General features: G+C 37.1%; 5 protein-coding genes across 8 annotated transcripts; 3 read left to right on the forward strand and 2 right to left on the reverse strand.

Moving 5' to 3' along the window:
* Positions 1-374: 374 nt before the first annotated feature.
* LOC110417084 (uncharacterized) lies at positions 375-1,751 on the reverse strand. Its single transcript, XM_021429283.1, has one exon. The coding sequence runs from the start codon at positions 1,523-1,525 to the stop codon at positions 1,148-1,150; it is 378 nt and encodes a 125-aa protein (XP_021284958.1). The 5' UTR covers positions 1,526-1,751; the 3' UTR covers positions 375-1,147.
* A 3,419-nt stretch (positions 1,752-5,170) lies between these two features.
* LOC110416610 (C2H2-like zinc finger protein) lies at positions 5,171-7,837 on the reverse strand. The gene is made up of 3 exons (XM_021428637.2): positions 6,963-7,837; positions 6,772-6,872; positions 5,171-6,057 (listed from the first exon to the last, which is right to left on the reverse strand). The coding sequence occupies exons 1-3, from the start codon at positions 7,445-7,447 to the stop codon at positions 5,402-5,404; spliced, it is 1,242 nt and encodes a 413-aa protein (XP_021284312.1). The 5' UTR covers positions 7,448-7,837; the 3' UTR covers positions 5,171-5,401.
* Positions 7,838-13,916: 6,079 nt separating this feature from the next.
* On the forward strand, positions 13,917-17,550 carry LOC110416887 (eukaryotic initiation factor 3 gamma subunit family protein). The gene is made up of 13 exons (XM_021429016.2): positions 13,917-14,263; positions 14,346-14,473; positions 14,615-14,726; positions 14,812-14,893; positions 15,016-15,086; positions 15,181-15,222; positions 15,310-15,434; positions 15,754-15,847; positions 16,079-16,181; positions 16,261-16,439; positions 16,530-16,635; positions 16,850-16,936; positions 17,045-17,550. The coding sequence occupies exons 1-13, from the start codon at positions 14,139-14,141 to the stop codon at positions 17,135-17,137; spliced, it is 1,347 nt and encodes a 448-aa protein (XP_021284691.1). The 5' UTR covers positions 13,917-14,138; the 3' UTR covers positions 17,138-17,550.
* A 153-nt stretch (positions 17,551-17,703) lies between these two features.
* On the forward strand, positions 17,704-21,422 carry ATE2F2 (winged-helix DNA-binding transcription factor family protein). Of its 2 annotated transcripts, none has more exons than XM_021428931.1 (13): positions 17,704-18,156; positions 18,536-18,710; positions 18,813-18,866; positions 18,967-19,052; positions 19,297-19,385; positions 19,462-19,516; positions 19,727-19,779; positions 19,866-19,916; positions 20,003-20,051; positions 20,146-20,211; positions 20,293-20,381; positions 20,520-20,724; positions 20,852-21,422. In XM_021428931.1, the coding sequence occupies exons 1-13, from the start codon at positions 17,917-17,919 to the stop codon at positions 20,918-20,920; spliced, it is 1,281 nt and encodes a 426-aa protein (XP_021284606.1). In that variant the 5' UTR covers positions 17,704-17,916; the 3' UTR covers positions 20,921-21,422. The 2 variants fall into 2 exon arrangements, with proteins under 2 accessions (XP_021284606.1, XP_021284607.1); XM_021428932.1 differs by having other exon boundaries at positions 20,855-21,422.
* A 427-nt stretch (positions 21,423-21,849) lies between these two features.
* On the forward strand, positions 21,850-24,054 carry LOC110416848 (L10-interacting MYB domain-containing protein-like). 3 transcript variants are annotated; one of them, XM_021428968.2, is made up of 4 exons: positions 21,850-21,990; positions 22,421-22,485; positions 22,806-23,138; positions 23,214-24,050. In XM_021428968.2, exons 3-4 carry the CDS (start codon positions 22,812-22,814, stop codon positions 23,814-23,816), a joined length of 930 nt encoding a protein of 309 aa, XP_021284643.1. In that variant the 5' UTR covers positions 21,850-21,990; positions 22,421-22,485; positions 22,806-22,811; the 3' UTR covers positions 23,817-24,050. The 3 variants fall into 3 exon arrangements, with proteins under 3 accessions (XP_021284643.1, XP_021284640.1, XP_021284641.1); XM_021428965.2 differs by having other exon boundaries at positions 22,806-24,053; XM_021428966.2 differs by having other exon boundaries at positions 21,871-21,990; positions 22,361-22,485; positions 22,806-24,054.
* Positions 24,055-24,137: the final 83 nt, after the last annotated feature.

Raw genomic sequence — 24,137 nt, forward strand, 5'->3', positions numbered from 1 at the left:
CATTATCCATCAAGCAAGCAAGCACCTACTCTGTCGGAGTCTATCAGTTTCCTTGGAAGGAATCCGTAGTCTTCTAAATTCATCAATTGATTTCTGGGATTGTTTATTTCTCACCATGCTATCTTCCCAAGTAACTAATTTACTGAGTTCATATCTTCTCGACTTCACACAGATCATTTCATTTGCTACCTTGTGGCAAATTTTTTAACTAAATAAAATGTCCAGTTCTCATAATCTGACTTACCTGTAAAAACTCCAAACCCTAGAGCTTAGAATGAGGAAGAACGGGTACATAACTGCTAGGCTACCGGCTTTTGTAATTGTTAAAAATCGTTAGATCGACATGTGGGTGCAATCAGCTTACAATTATTAGGAGCTTGCGCCCGGGTCGGGGAGGGCAATCACATATCTTGTTGCCGCTATCAGTCCTTGAATGTAGTTTCTGTATCGTCCCAAGGAGGCTAAGAACAGATCCTCCAGAGGCCACATTGATTGGATTTGAGGACCATTTATTTAGTTACAGTAATAGTACAAGAGACAGACACCAACCCAAAATAAACATCAGCCCCAGGCTCAGAGTTAACGAACTGCCCCACCCTCTTAGTTGCTTGACTAGCACATAACATACTTCCTTTCCGTGTACATAAACTCTGACATCTACTATTTTACTTGCCCAAAGTCAAAATGAGTAAAAATCTTCTATCAACTTTCAAGCAGAGGAATGGGTTTGAGAATTGACAGCGAAATACTGATTTATTCACTTTCATTTTCGTATTAGGACGAGGGGGAAGGACTCAAGGCGCCATGCTGGCCCATTAAAATGTTTGGGTCCAAGAAGCAGTTAAACTCTGTAGCCTCTGCTTGGAGCCTCGGGCCGTAGGAAGCCTCAAGAAACCTGATGGAAATCAAAACAAACAAAAACATTTTCAGATGAAGATTATCCTCAATGTACAAACAGAGAACAAACATTCCAAGTTTCCAATGTCTCTTTTCTATGGTAGATTCGTAACCCACGAAGGAAGAGAGTAATCAAATACTTTCAAGAAACTGCTATGTATTGTAAAAGGAAAAAAGGGAAAGAAACATCAAAGTAAAGGACAAGAAAATGTAATGGAGGAGAGTAGCAGCCAAGGTTATAATTTGATGATCAAACCAAAACATCGGATTTCCGACCATCCATAATCCCCTCTTGTGATGACTTGTTGAAGAACTCAATGCAGTCAGCAATGGCCTCGGTGTAGTGCGAATGGGACGAGTAATACGAGCTGCAAGAAGTCTTTGGCGGATCGAACCTGTCGCAGTTCGTTTGCTTGGCAGCCATGCTGGACGTGCCAGAAGATCCGCCAGAAGGAAGAGAAAATATGAGCCGCATAAGAATCTTGCGGAAACGGTTAAAGAGCTTCATTGCAGAGAAATTTAACTTGGGAGAGAGAGTGCTGGCTTGAGCATGAGGGGTATGGTGTCGGTGTAGGGTTGCACAGCCCCTTGCTTGAATGGCAAAGCTCTCTCTTTGAGGCCTGTACATTGTTAAATTTGTAGTAACGGGATTGGTCTTTCTCTCTCTGGTTTGTCTTGCCAGATGCCCTCCGGGAAGTGTAGTGCTATCATGTGTGTCGTTTGATTGTGGAGATATAAAAAGGGCGAGGTTCTCAAAAGGTAGGTGTTTATTCTATTTTGGAAGGTTCAAAGTGCATATTGAGAATGGAAAAAAGATGTTGGCAAAGACCATGTGCCCAAATCATTTGTATTGGGCTTCCCTTGTCCTCACAATGCAGTTTGTTTATTCCCAAGTTCCTTCGATTGATTATCTTCAACTAAAAGCAGAAGTCCAAGCAAAATAAGACCAGGCACTTATTAATCAACTTTCAATTTATAACCTTCTAATTGATCCGAGGGCCACATATATAGATGAATGAATTTCATTTGCAATTTAACATTCAAGCCAAAGGGAAAATTAAGGAAGTTAAATTTATAGCTGAACTAAATAATTTTACCCAATTTTTCCTTTTCCATTTAAACAGGGCAGGCAGTTTATTAAAACTAATATTGCTTGTCTACTTTTCTATCAAATATATATATACATTGCTTTGTCTACTATGAGTCATCCGGAGTAAGCCAATCCATACACAATGCACTTGGAAAGTTTAAGAGGCAAGGATTACAAGTGCTGGTGAATGATGAGTGACCCCCTTTGTCCCATAAAAATAATAAAAATGTAAAAAAAAAAAAAACCCCTTTAAAAGGATCTTTAACCTATGACCAATTGAATATTTGTGGGGCATGTAGAGGGAATCAAGCTCATACTCTGAATAATACTGTCTCTTCCAAAGTAATTATTCACTTTTGCTGTCTTGATCATTGATGGAAGTACTTTAAAATCTTCCACTAAAAAATTTTCATCTCAATCTTTTCTCAAATCCTCAGTTCTAGCTCTCCACCTACAGTGGTTGTTGACGCCAGACATGCCAAAACTTATACCATGTTTCTTTCATGTTCCTTTGGCGGCCTTAGAACAAGCTATGATCATTCATTGATTAGGCAGAAGTGTGTAAAGCTAAACAACTAAATCCGTTGATGAGATTTCTTAGCCAATTCTAAGCTAAAGAATTTGTGGTCCTAACCAAGCTAAATTCATAGTTTAGCTCCTCTCCGTACATGGACCAATCACTAAAGTTCTAAGTCCAATGAACAGGAGGGAAAGGAAACCCTACCCCCACTTTTGAAAGAAGTTAAAATTTGGAAAAGAATGAAACATGATGAGATTGGGAAGAGTTTCAGACGACATCACTAAGAGTGGAGGCTTAGGATAATGATTTGTTAAGACACACATGATTGTGTCTCGTACTTGCATTCTTAAACTAAGAGGTGGAACAATCATGAGCTTTACCACATTCCTCTCAAGTTTAATTAACAATCAAGGAGACGAATGAAGATTAGTGTTTTCCCCCTTGTCTGTTGGGCTTAATTTTTATCTTGTAAATTGACATTTGACAGCTTCTGGTAATGTAGACAGGGAGAGGAAGCTTGAATACGACAAAAGAAGGAAAAAACAAAAGACTTAATCCCATGCTAATTGGACCTCTAATGAGCCTACATTTGGGTCTGGCTGCCTCTGAAGGACCCAAACTCAGGAATCATGGGTTGAGCTTTGAGCTTGATTGCAGTTATCGGTTTAGGAGTCCTGGTCAAGATTGGTAGGCCAAGCCTGATAGATTGGATCCACAACCTTTTTCAACTTAACTAATTTGTTTCGTCACTTTCTACCCTTTGGATGCCTCCTTAAACATCAGGATGTTGGGAAAAGGCTACAAACCTCATCTTTGCAATGTTACAACAATGACAAGTGAAACAGGATGTCTTGACTATTGATCATCGTGGCTCAGATACTCTACTAGTGCTCTAGCCTTTGCCTTTCATTTATCAGATAAAAAGTTCTAGTAATAACTCAACTGTTTAGTATCAGAATGCATAAAAAATTGAAAACCCAAGATTTGAACCGGGCTTGGAATAAACTTTTTTTTTTTTTTTTGGGGCTTGGAATAAACTTATGCAGCAAAAGTTGCAGATATTTGGGTTTAGAAGATGCCTAATCTGTGTCTAAAACAGAGCAGAACTTCAACTACAAAACTATTACATTATCATTCACCAATACCACGTCAATTTGACCATCGCAGCAACATCGACAAGGTCAATGTCATGTCAGTCATTTTAATGAAAACAAAATTAACGAAGCTAATGATCACATTATTTATACGAATTAGAATAAGAAAACTAAATCAAACATGTGAATAGAATAAACACATTAAATACAATTTTTTTTCCTTTCCAATAATTTTGCGTTAGGTTAACCCATCTAGCATCTCTGTCCAACCAAAATACCGAACCGTCCATAATTAAATTAATTTATTACCATTATAAATTTCAGTCATTGTTCATATTCTATGTGCAAATTAATTAAATAATTCCAAAACCATTAAGGGTCGGTTATTATCTATTTGACTTTTATATCATTTGCATAAGCAATACCAAAACTAGAATAGACGCTAATATAGTAATATGCCTCTGTTCTTAGCAGGCCAACACAAACTATAACAATTAAACAAAGTCCTAATCAATTACTCATTCTAATTAAGTACTTGAAAATGAATTGGTAGCTTTCACCGACGACCCTGACAAGGAACCATGGCACAATCATCAACCTGTCCAAGCTCTACTTAATTACCACAAAGTCAAAAATTAAATTTGATTTGACTGATAGGAATCTTCTCATGACATGAGCATGTGATGGTCCCCCCAAACTTAATATATAGTTTTTAATGTGCAAGATTTTCATTAATCTCAACAGAGATTACATTGATTAAATACTTAATAATTTAATAATTTAATCAGTACCTGTAATGTTACATTGTTATAATTACAATATAAGATTCATTTGCCTTGAAATCCAAACACTTGAAACAAGAAGAAAGCAATGAATGTGCATATGCTCAAGCATGTGTCTGCAATTATCGTCAGTCCACTATGCTTTTTGTTATCAAACAAACCCATCATCCCTCAGGCCACACCTCGACCAGGCATTGTCCTCTTTCCCCTATCCTTGCTTAGTTGCATGGTCAAAGTCCACCAAGATCCCCACTCTTTTTTTTTTTTACTTTGCTTTTGCAATCATTCCAATATAATCTCACGTGGGTCTTAATGATGCTGGTCCAACTCCTTTCATATTCATGCCCCTTTCAGCTTAATATCAAAACTTTCAAGTACAAAAACGTTTTCCAATAAAAAAAAAGGAATGGGGTATTACTCAATTTATATCGAAATAATTCGATTTAATTATTTCTTTATTTTTTATTATAATTCAATCTATTTTTAAAATTTAAAATCCAACCAGTGATAATTTTAATAATTTGAATTTGATTAAATATGCTAAGGGGAGTGGCCTAGAAATGTCTGACTAGGGGTTTAAAGTTTGGTACCACAAACCCACCAACAAGGCACAGTTTTTAGGTGAGTGAATTAAGACAGTGAAAGATGTAAATGGAAGATGACACTTCAATGACTTTAATCCTCACTCTTTAAAGAAAAGAAAATTGCCGTTGCTTTGTCTATTTGTAGCACACTGTCTTCATCAACGGTTTCAGTGTCTTTAATTTTAAACATGTGAACCAAAGTGTACCAACGGAATTAAATGTTTGTATTACTCTCGAATATTAAATTTCGCCAAACAGAATTATCGATCAGGCGCGCGTGCACAGTTGAGCTAGCCACATTAAAAAAGAGAGAGACAGAGAGAGGTTTTGATCTCGTGTTAAACAACGTAAGATCTAAATTATGTACAGGGTTTAAGGTGGATCGTTTGATTCTAATCATGCCAAGTTGATGATGATATTTGACTTCAAATGAGTCAAGATTCAAGAGCTTTGTAGATGACCACGAAACAAGGAAGGATAGCCCTGGGATTAAAGACGACCAACTCCTCTAGATTGGAGTAGACGCCGGCGTAAGCGGCTAGGGAATCGTACGACCCAGCCGATACGCTGCTATTATCCTCCTCCAACGGCGCATCATCCGTCACGCGCTTCACCCTTCCCGCGATCACGCGGCAAACCAGCATTGCCCTACGTCCGTCTTTACAATCAAGTGAATCGTGGGCCCTACCGCTACTAGCCGTAGTGCGGACTCCTTTAAAATCTGCGACTGCGGCGGATCCGCCTTTGTTCTGGAACCCTTGTCTGATTATGGTGCACACCCCGCAACCAGGGACCGCGCCGCACAAGCTGGATGACCCACGCGCTCCGAGGGAGCACGTCGAGGTTGTGCAGTGGAAACGGAGGAGCTCGTTGCCGTCAGCTGCACACCTGGGGTTCTTCCTGGTGCTATTTAGTGCACGTGTCTTCACCGCGTCGCGGCAGTCCTCGAACCGTTGGATGGTGCGCTGGGTATTGTGGACTTTTAGTATCCGTTCGATTTTACAGATGGGATTGTCCTTCTTTAGCCAGCTGGATTTGAAGATAATCTCCACAATGTTCCGGCCCGAATCCTCTGGGCCCAACTCTGAAACTACACCAGCAAACAGCAAAAGAACCCGAATTAAATTTTTCTAAAGGAACTTTTGTTTTCATTAATGGGAATATTAATTCGACTCGTCGGTGGGGTCACGGCCCTCACAAACGGTGCCAAATTTAGCGTTACAGGTGGGGGAGTAATATGCACAAATGCAAAGGTGCCACGTCATTGTCAGAGTCCTTTCCTACATCTACCAAAGAGACAGCTGTGACATTTAACACCAGTAAATGAATTGTGGTGATTGCCGATGCAAGATTTACGGCAATCAAAAAGTGAGTGTTTGTTAAAGCAGCAAATGTAAGAAAATTACTTGGTTTAGTCAATTTTGTAAAGTGAAAAAAAGTAGTTTGAAATAATTGGTAAAACCATTTGACTGTAATAATTAGTCGTTAATACTTGTTTTCTATTGCATAGAAAAGAAGTGACACTTTTTCTTTAGAAAAGTTTGTAACTTCGGATTTGAGTTTCAATATTAAGACAAAATGAACCAAAAAAAGGACAATTAAGATACTCAAAGATAAAAGGATAAAAAAAAGCAGCCATGCAATCAAGTAAAATAAAACAACTTTTAATGTCTAAACTATAAAATAGTAGTAATTACTGTACAGTAATTCAGGAAATTTATGGTATGTCTAAACTAATTAACTAGCAGATAAGCTTGGAGTTAATGTAGATGTATGAAAATGTGAAAAGAAGAAAAAGTAGTACCTGCATGGCGAACTGCTTGATGAAGCTCCAAGCTTTCGATCTTTGGGAAGACCTCTCCGCACTGTGAGCAGGCACAGATAGTTGTTCTTGAAGATGGATACCTGAAAAAAAAAACATTTTCCCTCAAATTTTCTTAAATAAAGAAGCAAAATCTAACGGAAAATAGGGAAATTAAATTAAGTTATATATACCTGCTGGGGTCAACGATCATATGACACTCATAACACCCAGAAAGCTTCCTGAATTGCATAGCTCTTGATGAAGATGAGGTCGTGTAGGTGGTGCTAGTGTTGGATCTTGTCGACCCTGATAACGACCGAGTTGACGAGCCGTTTGCAGCTTTGCGTCTCAGTAGCCCGGTCTCTTGACCCACCGTGCTGCTCTCTGGTGAGTTATCAGCCCTGTGAACAACCCTTGTGTTGCCATGAACAACGTCCCTGAAGCTGCAGATAGAGTTGCAGGAGGAACCAAGCTTTGAGTACCCATGGTGGTGAGGAGGGTTGTTCTTTGAAGGGTCGTGAACTTTCGACCCTTCGACCTGTTTGCAGGTGAGCAAGTTCTTGATTTGGTCCCATGACGACGGTTGCTTTGGCTTTTTTTGCTTTCTCCTGCGCTTGGTCGACAGTTGTTTCTTGGGCTCTGCCGCCTGCTCCGGTAAGAAAGTGAGTAGAGCCATGAACAACAAAGAAAGGAGATAATAAAATGCTACAAGAGTGGTAGATTTAGCTCTCTCTTTTGTAAAAGAGATGAGCTTTTGAAAAATTGAGAAGAGTTTTTTTTTTTTTCGTGGGCAGACGAAGAGGGATCGGAGATGGTAATAAGGAGGCAGTGTGAGGATGGTGGGAGTGGGGTCGCTGCCTATTTATTTCATTTCTGTTTCTGCACTTTATGATTTAACTCTCTGCTGCTTGGTGCTGTTATCTTTGTACAAGTGCTTACCTTTAGCCCGCTTAATATAAATCCGGAAGTGACGGTTGATCCATCGATCGATGGAGTGGGTCAATGGAAAAAGTAGTTTAATCAAACGGCTCAGCACTGCTTGAGTGCATGGCCGGCCTTCTTTCATGTTATGTGTTTGGACCGTTACCATGCTTTGTCTAGGTACTTGCTGTGTTTTATTGGGCATGCAGTGTTCTTAACCTTTGCACTTGTTTAGTTTTATTTTTTGATCTCGTTTCTGTACTTGAAAATTCCCAGTACCTAATTTTGGAATTGGGTCTCTAATGTCTAAGACGTGGTGTAGCTTTAACAACAATAAAAAAAGGGAACAGGAAGGTGGGCAATTAGGTTAGTTGCTGTAGCATAATCATGTAGAAACGGGGGTCCAGATTCCAACAATTAGCAAAAGAAAAAGAGCATGAGCCAAAGAGAACATCACAAAAGACACGCAGAAAGAATAGCTTGTCCCTTGGCAATTCGCGTCTTCCAATGTCTCCCGTTATCCAATTCGCCGTGCACATAATCAACGATGAGCCCCCGGCCCTCCTAGCAGAATCTCCACGAAGGGGCTTTATATCCCGTTGGGACCAACCAATCCAAGATGGGCTAGGTCACCCGACCCCTATTGACTAGCTAACTAACCTCAAGAGTCAAGACATGGCTCCCAACCTGGCCGTAGGGCTCACAAAGTGACTGACTCACTAAGAATATTGCACTGAGTACTTCTGATAGAAGGATTTTGGGGGTCTCGAATGATTGTCAACATGATATTTAAAGCCAACTTTGCTTCAGCCCTTCCTTTACTAAAAATTAATTTCTATACAATTTGAGGTTTGAAGTTTGATCATGGTTGGCCGTGAGTTAGATTAAGCCTCGTGCATGGCAGTGTGAAGTGACAGTGTGAGACCACCCTATTTTCATCACAACTAAACAAAAGCTGCAAAATATGAGCGGGAACCGAGTTACAGATATCCAGTAGAGGAGTCTAGCAGCCCATCTGTTCAACTCTAATGAATATAACTTATTAGAAACGAGCATCTTTTCCGAGAGTTGTTGGAACTCAGATACAGATTTGGCCAACCATTTGCTTAAAAGAAAACTATAAAACAGTAGAGGAAAACAATGCTGTGTCCCCTTGTCTTGAACCATTGAAGGAACCAGATCAGTTCTTTTCTCAACCACTAATAAAAAAAACAAACACAAGCAAACTAACAAATCCCACACAAAAAGTAATTAATAAAAAGAAGGATTCCTTTGCAAGTACAACTGAAATATTATTACATTATACCTACAAAAAAACCTAATCATTTCAAATATTTCCTCCTTCACACTTCTAAGCTTAATTTTTTCTTTATTTCGTGACCACAAATTAATTGCCAATTATGAAGAGGGCACCAAATCTCAATTATTATATTGGGTTAGCAATGAGAAGTTTACACGTTTGTTCTACACACGTTTAAAAGAAGAAACTAGCATCCGATCAGTTTCTTTATCTCTCTGTTATTCTAGTTAGCTGTTATGTACTAACCTGAAGTGCTGGAATTTCATTTGGTGGGGTGGTTTGAGTAAGGATTGTGATTCTAGCATATTAACCCATGTGCAACTTGGGGTTTCCTTGGCTCATATGAGTTGGCTGATCATGTTCTAATTTATCTGCACATATGGAGATAGATAAACTAAGTTACATGGTTTGTGGTTCACATAGGCATTACTGTTTATATAGTTGATGCTGACCTAATCGCTGATCTCACCTAGAGATAGACATTTGATAGATTTAAAAATTAATCAAATCTATAAAATTATAAATCTATATCAAATTTTGAAATAATTGAAATTGATTTATATATCGTTAATGATAGGTAATTCAATCAATTAGTTATAGATTTTAAACAATGAAATAATCAAATAATTAATTAAAATCAAAACCAAACAAATTAAATAAAATTAAATCAACTCAATTGATTTATTCGGTTAAAATCCAATAATGTTCACTCCTATTTCATGTGTTTCTGTCTCCCCCATAATTGGGCTTCAAAGGAATTGATGGGACTTCAAATGAAGGTAGCCCAATCCAAAAATATTCATGAAATAAATATGCCTCGTCCTTAAAAGGCTGATAAAATGGGCTAACCGTTATGAGAATTATAGGGCCACTCCTTATTTTTGGCCCAATTTGGACTTTTTATGGTCCTGTATTGGCCTCATCCAAGGATTCAGATCCAACATCAAAACAAAAACATCATCATTGATTCCTTGTTGCGCTGTTTAACGGTTAATACCTTGAACTTAAACGCTAGACATTAAGATTTTATATGCTTTCGAAGGGAAAGTTGGAATGCCTAACTTCTTACAGAGTTAGATTATGTTCCACGAACAACTAAATAGTGGTTTTTGTAATTTTTTTTATGTAAAATTAAATTCTATATCCTGTTAATTTAACAACGATGTTTTTGTTAGAAATAAAGATTCAAAATGTCTAAAAATAAACCTCAATCAGATTCAATTCAAAACCCTAGAATGACATGGGAAGGTTGCAGCGTATTGCTTGACATCAACGACTGCGATCACCTTATAATGATATAGTTTTGAGTTTATTTGGTTCATTTGAGTGATGAAAAATGTTGTAGGACCTTGAAAATTGGGAATAAGACATGCTCTTTGCAACCATTGATAGGATGTCACTTTGGTTCTCTGTTTCAAGTTAAAAGCGGAAAGGACAAGCCTTAACTTTCTCGTTATATTTCCTTCACCGAAGGTTTATTCTTTTTAATTTGTTAAAGAAAATTAATGACATTCTTGGTATGGCTTAATCTTGTGTATTGTCTTTAGTTGAATCCAAAGTCATTCTAAAGGAAGTTGTCAATTAAAACAAGAATCTTAAGACAACCGGGTAATAATTGATAACAACCAAGCCCAAAGCCTCACCAGTGAAGATATAGATGCGATGCAAAGGTGACGAAGTTTGTGTTTTTGTGGTTAATTACGAGCTTTTTGTGTACATGAATCTTCACTGATTGTTTATTCTTTTATGATACAAGCAGGGGGCAACAGGAAAGGAAATTATTGAATCTCTCATTGCCAACAGTGCAACATTTGAAAAGAAAGCACTATTCTCACAAGTTAGTTCACGTCATGCTCGGACATTATCAGTAAGTAGCAATCTTGAATAGTATAAGCTGGTTTGGTAGACTTAAATGAGCAAAAAAAGAAAAAGAAAATGATATCAAAACATAAACATTTTGTATTTTATCTGCAGAAGAAATATAGCTTAAGAAGCAGAAGAAATATACATCTAGGTACTTTTAAGACATTCCTTTTCTCGAAGGTACTCTTTGATTCTTAACTCAAGCTACTTTTTTTTTTAAAAAAAAGCTTTTATGACATGTTATGTATCCTATCTCTCATGAATGACTGGCATTTTACCATTATTGTGCCAGTATATGTGAGGCATCCTTTAAGAAATATCCAACTCGAATTGGATGCTTTATCTCTATTGCTTTTAATGGCTAATGTTATTGCAAATTCAGATGTCCTCGTAGTGGATATGGTTAGTGGACTTGCTATGGCAGAGCATTTAGGAGATTTAGCTCTCTTTTATAAAAGAGATAAGCTTTTGAAAAAACTTGGAAGAGTTTCTTTGTTACAATTGTATCTCTTAGATGAGATTTTTGGTGTTGATCTCATCTGTCGATGCCGGAGTTGACCACATCTTTGTTACAATTGTATATGGACTATAGATCTCGAGTTGATATTGATTTGGACTATAGATCGGGTTGATATTGATTTGAACTATAAATCTCTGATTGATATTGATTTGAACTATAGATCTTTGATTGATATTGATTTTATCTTGGATAAGATTTTTGGTGGTGTGGAGGATGAAAATGGTGACAGTACAGAACTTGAAAATGCAATGGTGGCGGTGCGGAGGTTGAAAGTCCATGTAGAGGTTCAAATTACTACTAGAGTTGGAATGGAGGAGATTGTCTGAGGAGAAGGTTGAAAATGCTAGTGGTGCGGAAAAGGATGAAAATGCTGCTGGAGTTGTAATGGAGGAGGTTTTCGACGTCAGAGTTAACATTGTTGCTGCCGGTAACGTATCATGCTTAAAACTACATGTACATAGCCACCTTTCCTTTTTCCCTTATAGTAATGTCTTTGTTACAATTGTATATGGAATACAGATCTCAACCAATTTCATCTTTGATATTGTTGGTGACAGTGACATCAAGCTCAGGGGTTGCTTTGGACGCTAATAGTGTGGATGTGACATCAAGCTCAAGGTTGCTTTGGATGCTAATAGTGTGGATGTTCAAATTGTTGTTAAAGTTGGAATAGAAGATGTTGTCGACATTGGAGTTGACCTTGTTTTTGTCGATGACGAAGAGGTTCATACGAACGCTGTTAGTATGGACATTCAAATTATTGTTGAAGTTGAAACGGAGGATGCTATTGACTCTGGAGTCTATGTTGGCGCTAGAACTCTAACAAACACTATCGGTGTTGAAGTTGGCCCTGCTGGTTTTGAATAGGACAAAGTTTGAAAAACGATGATAAATGCAATTGCATTAAGATTTAATGATTTGAATATAAAGGTATAGTACAGTTGTATGAAGCGAAAGGCATTAGAGGTGGCAAAGAAGAAGACTGGAGCAGTTCTTGAAGCGTAAGTACTTTGGTGGCAAGTGGTTAGCAATAAGAAAAAGTGGAAAAAGAAACGGATTACGACGGATGGGAAGGGCTAAATAGAAAAAATGTTTGGAAGAATATTAAGAGAGTTGGATAATCTTGCCTCCCAACCTCTAAGACTCTCATATTTATATTGAACAAACAGAGACTGAACAAACAGAGTACTCCTTATGAGTAGTTGGGAAAATATGTTCAATCATGTGAGTATTGACACTTGATAATGAGCCACATGTCTTTTTAAGGAAGGAAGAAATAAAAAGCGTAAAGCATATGAAGTTGAAGGAAAAGTTAAGAGGAAGTCCTCTTAACCATGTAGTTGGGTAGTGGGCATAAGTTTTGAGTAATAGAGTAGTTGGGTAGTGTGCATAAGTTTTGAGTGATAGAGTGATGATACTTGATAATGCGTCACGTATATTTTTAAGAAAGATTAAAAAAGAAAAATTAATAAAAAAATAGAGTAAAGCGCATATACTTAAATGAAAGGTTAAAAGGACTATCTCAATATTTGAGTTACTAAATCAAATTTTTTAAAACATGTGAAGATAACTTATAAACCCTATCATTCATTTTGAAATACTTTTACTTCTCTTTGTCTTAAAGGAACTGGATCACTCCTTATCCGGACCACTGATAAAGAAAACAAACACCAAGCAAACTAACAAATCTCACAAAAAAGGTATTAATAAAAAGAATAATTCCTTTGCAAGTTCAACTCAAAAAGTATTACATTATACAAAAATACCTAATCATTACAAATATTTTCTTTTGTAAGCTTCACATTTCTAAACTTAATTTTTTTGCCAATTATAAGAAGGAAACCAAATCTCAATTATTGTATTGGGTTAGCAATGAGAAATTTATACATATGTTTTACACATGTTTGAAAAAAGAAACTAGTATATGATCAGTTTCTTCCCTTTAATAGTTGTTATATACTGAACTTGAAATGTTATTTTTTTTAATGAAGTTGAGTAAGGCTATAATGGTCGTGATTCGAGCACAAAAACCAATGTGCAACTTGGGTTTGCAGCTGTGGTCGTGATGTTTTATGGAGACATAGGCATTACTGTTTGTATAGTTGAATCTAGCATAATCAATGATGTTAGCAAGAAGTAGATATGTAATAGAATAAAAAAATAATCAAGTGGATCAAATTATATCTCAAAATCAATTAATTTGATTATAAATTTTAAGCAATAAAATAGTCAAATAATTAATTCAAATCAAAATCAAACAAATTAAATCGAATTAATCAAATTCAATTAATTTATTCCCTTAGAATCGAATATTCACCCCTAATTTCATGTGTTTCTGGCTCTACCATAATTGGGCTTCAAAAGAACCGATGCGACCTCAAATGACGGTAGCCCAATCCAATACAATTCATGAAATAAATATACCTAGCCCGTAGATTAGCCCATTTTAAGAATTACAGGCAGCCCCTGTTTTCTGTGTAATTTAGACATTTTATGGTCATGTATTGGGCTCTTCCAAGGATTCAGATCCAACATCAAACAAAAAACAATCGTCGATTCTTCGTTGCTTTGTTTAGCGGTTAAAACCTTGAACTTAAACCCTAGACGTTGAGGTTTTATATGCTTTCGACATAACTCCTTACAGAGTTAGATTATGTTCTACGAACACCTAAATTTAGCTTCTGTTTTTTGGTTTTGGTAAAATTTAATTCTTTATCCTTTCAATTTAACAGCGGCATTTCTGTTTAAAATAAAGGATCCAATATGTCCGAAAATAAACCTCAATCGGATTCGATTCAAAATCCTAGAGTGACATGGGAAGGTTGCAGCGTATTGCTCGACATCAACGACGGCGATCGCCTTGTTTTCGCTCGACTCTCTGCCGGCTCGTAAGCTCAAAACATCTGTTTTACTGATTATGATATAGTTTTGAGTTTAATCGGTTGATTTGGGTAATGAAAAATGTTGTAGGACCTTGAAAATTGGGAATAAGACATGCTCTTTGCAGCCATTGATAGGATGTCCTTTTGGTTCTCTGTTTCAAGTTGAAAGCGGAAAGGAAAAGCCTTACCTTTCCCGCTATATTCCCTCCACCGAAGGTTTATTCCTTTTTCTTTGTTCTTTGTTAAAGAAAATTACTAAAGTTATTGGTGTGGTTTAATCTTTTGTATTTTTTTAGTTGAATTCAAATTGATTCTAAGGGATACTCTTTTGATGTTTTTGCTGGATATATTTCACAGTTCAAGATGAAGGAGGTTGTCTATTAAAAGAAGAATCCCGAGACAATCGAGCAATAATTGATAACAATGAAGCCCAAAGCCTCACCGGTGAAGATATAGATGCGATGCGGAGGTGAAGAAGTTTGTGTTTTTGTGTCTAGTTACGGGCTTTTTGTGTACGTGAATCTTCACTGATTGCATATTCTTTTATGATGCAGACAGGGGGCAACAGGAAACGAAATTGTAGAGGCTCTCATTGCTAACAGTGCAACATTTGAAAAGAAAACACAGTTCTCACAGGTTGGTTCACATCATGCCAGTTGCTAGCAACTTTGAACAGTATAAGCAGGTTTGGTAGACTGATAGACAAGCACAAGAAGAAAAGAAACTGATGTTGGAACATAAATGTGTTTTACCTGCAGGAAAAATATAGGCTTAAGAAGCAGAAGAAATATGCACCCAGAGTACTTCTAAGACGTCCCTTTTCTCGAAGGTGACTCTTTGATTCGTAACACAAGTTGCTTTTTTGAGTTGTTATTTATCCTATCTCTATTTGCTGACTTGCATTTTATCACTATTTGTGTCAGTATATGTGAGGCATACTTCAAGAAATATCCAGCTCGAATTGGGTAATTATCATATGGTGTTGACTGTTTTTTGATCATTTACAGACAAATCAATTGGAATTCATTTGTTCTTCCTGTCCTTTGATTCAGATTTTTGCGAGTGGATGCTTTATCTCTGTTGATTTCAATGGCTAATGTTACTGCAAATTCAGATGTCCTTGTAGTGGATATGGTTGGTGGACTTCTTACCGGTGCCGTGGCAGAGCGTTTAGGAGGTATGGAACATGTTTTGTTTCCTAGGACCCTTCAATTATTGTAACTGAAACCAAAAAACCAATCAAGGATAATGTCACAGTGTGACATTACTAATAAAATATAGAATTTTTATGTTCCTTTTGTATAATGTGCAATGTAGTTCAAAACTTTTACTAGATGTTGTCAACTATCAGGAACAATGAAGTCTTCTAAATTTTATTTGAAATGCATTTTTAAAGTTTTTCTTACCTGGAGGTTCCTGGTTGTGGTCATTTCATCTCTGAAAGAGCAATGTTGCACACGTTGTCTGGTTGTTGAATGATACCTTTTGGTCAGCAGGTACAGGTAGTTTGTGCAATACTTATCCTGGAGGTACACCCTATCCTATGGAGATAATAAGGATGTTCAACTTCAATAATGAAATTTGCAAGAGGTACACTAGTTTTTGAATTTTGTGAAATTTGCCTGAAATGTTATCTTATAGATCCAAGAAAAAGCTGGCTTCTGTTATCTCGTTTTCATTGAGCATTTTCCTCTACCGCCAACTCCTCTAAACTCCTCTTTTCTTTGTACTTTTTCTCCCGCACATGGAACACATATAGAAATACAGAATTATGCTCATGAATCATGGTATTCATAATTTATTTTTTCCTCTTGGTTTCAGAATTTTTCGGTGTTCACTCAAAGACCTTTGTTCAGCCCAAAATGGAACTGATGAGCAAGTTGGCCAACTAAAAGATGTCTCTACAGTGGAGAGTCAATCTAATGTTAGTTATGCTCCCTTCTTGTAGAGTTTGTTCTTTTTGTCTCTGATGTCCCCTAAATGTGTAACAATGCTTTCTTTAGGAGCAAACATCCTTATCAGTTAGCACGGAAGAAGTTCATCTTTCATCAGAAAATGATGTTGCAGACCTTGTTCCTGAGAATGAACTTTCTGCAGTAAGCAAAACTTGCAAAGCCCCAAAAGCTGGAGACAAGGCACCGAAAGAAGCCATTCAGTTATGGAAAGAAAATGGTTTCTCTAGGTACCTAAGCTACAGCTGTTAAACAATTGCTTTATTAATCAAAGAACCATTTAATTCCATAATTCTTATACTTTCAGTGTCTCTGTGTAGCCTAATTATTGCTGCGCCAGAGCAGGATGCTTGGAGCTTAGTTAAGGATTTGCTGCCCCTTCTATCATACTCAGCTCCTTTTGCAATCTATCACCAGTATCTGCAGGTCATTTGCTTTAATTTCCTCCCTATTACTGCTCTAAATCTTGATAAGAATCGAATTTGGACTTCCCATTTATGTAGAAAAATTGGTAGTTAGAGTATTCCCATTGCAAAAGGGTCAATTTTCACTTGCAATGACCTTTGGTACTTCTATGGGTATATTTGGTACCGTCACTCTTTAGAAAATTAACTTGAGCAAACTATCTGTTCTAATACAGCCTCTTGCGACATGCATGCACAATCTGCAACTTGAGAAAATGGCAATTGGGTTACAAATTTCAGAACCTTGGTTACGCGAATATCAGGTCTTCTTCTCTTCTTCCTCAAATGTTTTTCTATAAAAAAATTATTTGTTTCCTTTTTGGTATTAATTCCATTACAGTTACATGAAGTTCTTTAATGATATTATGCAGGTTCTTCCATCAAGAACCCATCCCTGCATGCAGATGAGTGGATCTGGGGGCTACATTCTAAGCGGTACTAGGACATTTACAAGCCAATCCTAGTTCCTAAAATTACAGAGAAAGGAAAGTGGAGAATGTCCTAATGTGATGTATCTACTCTAACCCCTTAAAGATCATTAATGGAAGCTGATGACGTAGCTATCAACCAACCGGATTGCGACATGTGGTCGAATAAATATCATGCCACCTGTTGAGACCTTCTTCAATTGTACACGTTGCCACAGACATGGCACCACGCGGCACACCATTTCCATCTGGTTTCAAATTCAAAGTTTTGGAAATGCAAATTGTACTCTTCTTTATCTTTATTTGTAACTATACCAATTCGTTGTTGTGATAAAAGTTAGTGATGTAAACTACTTTAAAGTTGAATTTATTAGACAAATTTCCAGTTTCAGTTACAGTTGTTGATTTTTTTTTAATGAAACAGCTCACACATTTTGTGATGTCAAAAATATTTGGAGAAATGGGCCTGGCCCGCATTCTGACTGCAAGATATTTGTATAAATGGGCCTGACCCAGATTCTGTTGGATCGGATAATTCTGGAGAACCGAGCCTACTTAGCCTACTAGGCAAATTGCCGGGGAGCCAAAAGGCGGGCCTTGCGGATTCGAACTCTCCGCTTTCCTCAATCGACCCTTTTTCCTCCTTCCCGCTGTTTGCTCACCTTCCCCTTTCTCCCTCTCTCTCCTTCCTTGTCCTTTTCAATTTCAATCTCTCCCTCTATTACTCTCAGTTTGCTCTAACTCCTCTCTGAAAATCGCGCCTCCCTACCTTTTTCCATCTTTCTCTCCAGAAAAGAAAAGGAAAGCTGGCGCTGATGGGGAATTCGAGCGAAGATCCGAGCCGCTCATACCATCCTTCGCAATTTCAGTTTCAGCTGCTCCATTCTCATTCGCAGTCTCTAAGCATCGAAAGCAATCAAAATCAGAACCAGCCGTTGTCGTATGGCAAACGAATGTTCCTTGCTTCTTTAGGGAGGCCGCCTTTGCTCTTCTCCTCTTTTGATCAAACCAATGCTCGTCTCGACCACGTGCCTTCTGCTTTTCCTACTCCCCCTGTGAGTTTCTTGTCCCTAATGATTTTTCCTTTTTAATTTTTCTTCGATTCTTTCTGCTTTTATATCTATCTTTTTTAAAATTTTGACACTGACTTTATGTTATAAATTGGATCATTGGAGAGCTTGTATAATACATTGTTAATCGATATGCTAGTTATACCGTTGAAATCTTTTTTAAGGGGATTTTAGTGGTCTAATTTTGGATAGAAACTATGATTTCTCTTGAGGACTTTAGGGTTAAAATGTTTTCGTTGTTGATAAGCCCATTGAGATCAATAAACTTTTGATCTTTGTTGCGTTTGAATTCAAATTTCCAACCTTGACCTTTTATGAAATCTTTGTCATGAAACATTGTAATATCTGTTGGCAATTGATGCAGACTAAAGAAAGAGAGAGTGATGAGGCTCAGACGAGTGGAAGATCAGACGTCCCTGGACATGGCAAAGTTGTTAACCGTCCTTTGCTTGAACCCGAGCGTACCAAAGGTGGTAAGCAAAATAGCAAAGCAAAGGCTAAGAAGAATGCCAAGTCTGGAACTCAGAAACAAAATGCTGGTATTGTTAATTGATAGCTGCAAGTAAAACATAAACAGCCATTTGTTGTGGAGTTATTGTAATGGCCATTCTTAGTTTTCTTTCAACTGGGCTTCCTTGCAGATTCTCCCAATGGACTGAATGCAGCTGGTAACTGTCGATATGACAGTTCTTTAGGTTGGTTCCTGTTTGTGCTATTTCTCCTCTTCAGGTCCTTGCTTATAAAAACAATGGCACTAATGCGTTGTTGATTGAATGACTTCATCTTTGTTGGCAGGCTTGTTAACAAAGAAGTTTGTGAACTTGATCATGGAGGCCAAGGATGGCACCCTTGATCTGAACCGTACTGCAGAAGTGTTGGAGGTATAAAAATATGTATCCTCTGTAAAATTTTTTTTTTTAAACTTTTCTTCTTCTTTTTTATACTATTTTTTAATATAATAGTTTATTAATCCATTACTTGACTGTAATCCAAGCAACTTTTATACTATTTGTTAAACATTTCATCTACTGGCCACTGTAGTGCCATAACATTGACTCACTGATGTTTGATTGCTGACAAATTCTTTATATCATCTTTTCTTGTATGTTCTCTTGGTTTTAACAGGTTCAGAAGAGAAGGATATATGATATTACAAATGTTCTTGAAGGAATTGGATTGATAGAGAAAACTTCAAAGAACCACATACGTTGGAAGTAATAATGCATTATTTTTATTGAGTGCTTCCATGCAAAATGTAAATTGATAATAACCTGTAGGCATTGTAAACAGGGGATCTGATGATATGGGGTCAAAGGTGTTGGATGATCAAGTTACCAGGTTAAAGGTGCATGCTGCACTACTGTCTTTTGGATCTCCTTATTGTTAGTTGCTTTTATATTTCTGCATGTTCTATCATGCCCATCTGTTTCTTGTCTTGTTCCTTGTAGCATATATACCAGCATAATCTTATTTTCATGGGTGATAACTTGGACTATACAAAGTGAGGTTCTGCCTGGCCTTTCTAACTGCCTACTGTAAATTGGTTTTATTACAGGCTGAGATGCAAAGTTTATATGCTGAAGAACAGAAGCTTGATGAGTACATAAGGTTTGAAAAATTAGGATTTTGAGAGTTTCCTTGATTTTTTTGATCTATTCTTAGTGCTTTAAGTTGTTATCATGTTCTCTCTACAGGGAGAAGCAAGAGAGTCTGAGGTCTCTAGATGAAGATGCAAATTATCAAAAGTATACTGCCTTGGACTTAACATATTGATCTCATTTTCAGATATGATTTAATTGTTCTGATTTTATTTTCGTACCTGCACTGTAAGGTATCTTTTTTTGACAGAGGAAGATATAATGAGTCTTCCGTGCTTCCAGGTCAGTTATCCATAGAAATTGGAACTCCCTTGGAACTAAGTGTTATTTTAGAAATATTTTTAACTTACTTTCTGTTTATGCATTATTCCTACAGAATCAAACAGTTTTCGCAATTAAAGCTCCAGAAAATACCTATATTGAAGTTCCTGATCCTGATGAGGTGAGTGTTTTGGTGAAATGGGTATTAAACTTCTATAATGCATTAGAATTTGATTGGTTGGCTGCATTTATTCATACTCAGGAGATTGGTTTTCCACAAAAACCAATACAAAGGCAGTATAAAATGATTATCAGAAGTCATATGGGACCAATTGATTTGTACCTCCTGAGGTATGTTTATTATTTAATTTCAATTACTTGAATTTATTTGGCTTTCTTTTTAAAAAATTCTTTACCCCCACGCCCTTCTGCTGCATGCTTTTATTATTTACCATTGTTCAATAATTGTTATGTTCTCGATGGTTGTAGCAAATATGAAGGTCAAGTTGAGGATACAACAGTCAAGCAGGCCAAATCAGTGGACGCATCTAGTAGTTATGGGCTGTTGTGTGGAGTGGAATGTCCGGAGCTCTCTTCAGAAGAGAAAGCTAGTCACAACAATTCTTCTAAAACAGTGAATTTGGTTTGCCCTGAAGCGTATGGGATTCAGAAATTAATTCCTACAGTCAGTGAAGTAAGTCTGTTTGAAAGCTTTGCAGCACTCTTTTTAAGTTCTTTTTCCTTTTCTTGGAGTCATATATGTGTATGCAGCATGCAGAAGGAAATTCAACTGACTTGCTTCAAATTTTATCCATCTTTAGCAGGCTGATGATGATTACTGGTTCCTATCAGACCCGGGAGTCAGCATCACAGACTTGTGGGACACGTAGGAGTTAGGAGCTTTTAATTTTTCTCAATTTACAAGATTTTTTTTTTCTGGAGTCTGGCTGGTGCAATCAGAATGGTTTGAAGGTCTATCTGACTGGAAAACCAGTGGATGCTAATCTATACTCCTCTCTAACATAACAGAAAAGGAGACTCGACTGCAGTAGGAGATCGATCACTCTCAAGATGAATGCACCAACAATGGTGCCGCATTAGTTTACCTATTAGCACCACTTTGGGATACTGGCCCAAATGTAAATGAGAGGCAGTTAGCTTAACATTGAACATGACATTACTGACATTGTTTCTTGACCACAGTTCTAGGTGTAAATTTCATAGCTACAACTTACTCCAATGAAACTGATGATTCTTGAGCCAATGAGGTCTCATGTAATCTTCTGCTGCATCCAAGCATATACAGCCAGGATCAATTTCTTAATGAGATATGATAGAATATTTCTATTTTTGGAATAACAGTTTATACTTTGTATTATATTATTTATCTCAAAATCATTTAGATAATCATATATGTAGAGATATTTATTAAATATTTTTGGTACCACCTTTTATCAGAATTTTTTTAATACATAGTTAAGAAAAATATTATTATTAATGTATTGTTCTCTTGAATTTGGTGAAAATAACGTATTAAATGCAGAAATATGTTTTTTAAAATAATATTTTAATTATCTTTAATTAATGCCTATTGGAACTCTTTAATCGGATCCTGATTTTAAAAAAGATTTTTTAAAAAAAAGGTTGGCATGAAATTTTAGTAAGAGAACTGGATTCAAAACCCAATAAAGAGTAAATAAAAGAGCCCAAAATTGGCCCAGAATGCCTAAAAGGGGATTGAAAAGCCCAAAATAGGCCCATAATTCCTCAAAGGCACTTTGGAGAGCCCACTCTTGAGGAAACAGAAAAACTGCTGAAATCGTCTTTTCATCCAAATCTTCTCAGTTGTCTTCACCTCTCTGTTTTAGGGTTTACGCGGAACTGGTATCAATCTCGTTTCATTCTCATTTTCCTGAACAATCTGAACCTGCACTGTGTTTCCTGAAGATCGGGGAGTCAGGTAAGGAAGCGCAGTCTCACTGGAATTATTTTCTGTTTAATTTCACGGTTCGTATCTCTACCGGATACTGATGAAATCGGTTGGGGTTTGGACTTTGAATTAATCGTGCTTTATGCTCGAAATACGACGTAAACATCATTTACTTGGTGGTGAATTGGTGTTTTGATGAATGCATTTATCTGGGTTCATATGTAATTTAATTTTGGAAATGATTATTCTAATTTATAATTTATAAGTTAATTTCCATTCGGTTCACCATTTGTTCTCATTTTCGTTGTCTCTCATTTCTGTTTTTCCCTCTATCTTTTTTCTTCATAATTTTAGTATTAGAAACATGATCAGAGGCTGATCAATATGATTGTCGTTGTAGAAGCATGGCCGACGTCATTTGCCAATGGGTAATTAACTCCTTATTTATCCCCATTTGCAGGGTGGCATTAGCTGACAATCTATGCACTCGCCAGCGAGATCATTTGTTTCACAGATTAACTCAGGGTAATGATTACTGAGTTTTTGAAGATTTTATTATACATACATGATAGAGAATGTTGCTTTTAGATCAAATCTCACATATATGATATCCCATCTGCTTAATATATAGTACATTGGAATATGTCTTTTGCTAATAGGTATTTAACTATGAAGCAATGTAAATTATTATGCTTAAAATTTCTCAACTACACAAGCACCACAATTTTGTTTATGGCAAGCACCTTAAGCAATGAATTGATTATTCATGGCTTTATCAGTAAGGCAGTTTGTAATATTCATGCTGATTGGAGTTACTATTCAATTTGAATGTGTTTATATTGTAGTTGTGGATGGATACTGAAGCCGGACAGCCAAAACAAGAGCGCTCAAGAACAAGGTGGACGGCATCCCTTGATAGGATATTTGCAGACTTGGTAGTGAAGCAAATTCAATTGGGAAACAGACCAAACAATGTTTTTGATAAGAAAACCTGGAATAACATACGTGATGAATTCAACCAGCAAACAGATCTCAGCTTCAATAATAATCAGTTGAGAAAGCACCTGGACGTTCTGCGAACACGCTTCTATAACCTGAAATCAGCTTATGATCAAAATGACTTTGCAGGCATGGAGGACTCCTGTTGCATCGGGTTTGATCTGTGGGAAGATACTGGGGTACATTTCCTTTTCAGCTTGTTGAATGCTTGTTTGGACATTTTTATAGTGTGTTCCAAAATATTGTTTTTGCAGGCACAGCCTAGGCCTGAGCCAGTCAAAATCAAAGACTGCCCCATATATGAGCAACTATGCACAATATTCACTGATTCATCTGCTGATGGGAAATATGCCCAATCAAGTCACTTTGAGGGATTGGATAAAGCTGTTGCAAATGATACCGGAGGCTTAACTTCATGTCCAGAGGGAGGGTCTTCACAACCTGATAATCCATCAACCTCAAAATTAGCACAAAACAACCCATTGTCAGAAAAGTTAACTAAGAGTATTGCAGAGAGAAAAAGAAAACGACCATCTGAGACACCATCTTCTTTGGAACAGAGCAGAAAGGATGAAGAAATGTCTGAGGCTATGGCAGGAGCCATGTTAGATATGGTTGCTGCTTGGAGGTCAAGGAGGACCAATGCCACAAAACGGAGTGATGACAAATTTAGCATAACTAATTGCGTTAAAGCATTGGATGAGATAGAGGACATCGAAGATTGGCTCTATTTTGCAGCTCTAGACCTCTTTGAAGACTCCAGTTTAAGAGAAACCTTTATCTCTCTAAAAGCTGGGAAGATTAGGTTGACATGGTTGCAAGGGAAGTGTGGCAAACCCGGGACGCCCCCTGTCTAAGTTAGAGGCTGAATCTTTGGCTTTTTTGAAAGTGTAAAGATCTTTTATACAATTGTTCACTTGTAAGGAGCTAGTTTGTTCATACATTGGCTACATAGTACATATTGATAGATTAGATGTTCTAATTATGGCATTACCAATGTTCAAAGGCGCGTATATACATGTAATTTTGCAAATAGCGAAATTGTGCTTTTGCATTGGCTAGCAATTGAATATTGCCAGTTTGTAGATTTCCAAAGGGTCATCTTCTAACTCGATGATTCTAAGCACAAACTAGCCGTCAGCCGCCAAAAGTCATGCATTTATCAATAAGCTCTCATC

Source organism: Theobroma umbraticum, unplaced genomic scaffold (assembly GCF_002168275.2).
Source record: "Theobroma umbraticum cultivar Fairchild unplaced genomic scaffold, ASM216827v3 scaffold_51.0, whole genome shotgun sequence".
Classification (NCBI taxonomy): Eukaryota; Viridiplantae; Streptophyta; class Magnoliopsida; order Malvales; family Malvaceae; genus Theobroma; species Theobroma umbraticum.

Coding starts and splice junctions, on each gene's coding strand:
- LOC110417084 (XM_021429283.1), bottom strand. CDS start 1,525: ATGTACAGGCCTCAAAGAGAGAGCTTTGCCATTCAAGCAAGGGGCTGT.
- ATE2F2 (XM_021428931.1), top strand. CDS start 17,917: ATGGGGAATTCGAGCGAAGATCCGAGCCGCTCATACCATCCTTCGCAA. Junction 18,711..18,812: donor AACTCAGAAACAAAATGCTG/GTATTGTTAATT, acceptor GCTTCCTTGCAG/ATTCTCCCAATGGACTGAAT. Junction 19,053..19,296: donor GTACTGCAGAAGTGTTGGAG/GTATAAAAATAT, acceptor TGGTTTTAACAG/GTTCAGAAGAGAAGGATATA.
- LOC110416887 (XM_021429016.2), top strand. CDS start 14,139: ATGTCCGAAAATAAACCTCAATCGGATTCGATTCAAAATCCTAGAGTG. Junction 15,087..15,180: donor AGACGTCCCTTTTCTCGAAG/GTGACTCTTTGA, acceptor TATTTGTGTCAG/TATATGTGAGGCATACTTCA. Junction 15,848..16,078: donor AATAATGAAATTTGCAAGAG/GTACACTAGTTT, acceptor TCTTGGTTTCAG/AATTTTTCGGTGTTCACTCA.
- LOC110416610 (XM_021428637.2), bottom strand. CDS start 7,447: ATGGCTCTACTCACTTTCTTACCGGAGCAGGCGGCAGAGCCCAAGAAA. Junction 6,873..6,962: donor ATGATCGTTGACCCCAGCAG/GTATATATAACT, acceptor TTTTTTTTTCAG/GTATCCATCTTCAAGAACAA. Junction 6,058..6,771: donor TCAAGCAGTTCGCCATGCAG/GTACTACTTTTT, acceptor TTGCTGGTGTAG/TTTCAGAGTTGGGCCCAGAG.
- LOC110416848 (XM_021428965.2), top strand. CDS start 22,812: ATGGATACTGAAGCCGGACAGCCAAAACAAGAGCGCTCAAGAACAAGG.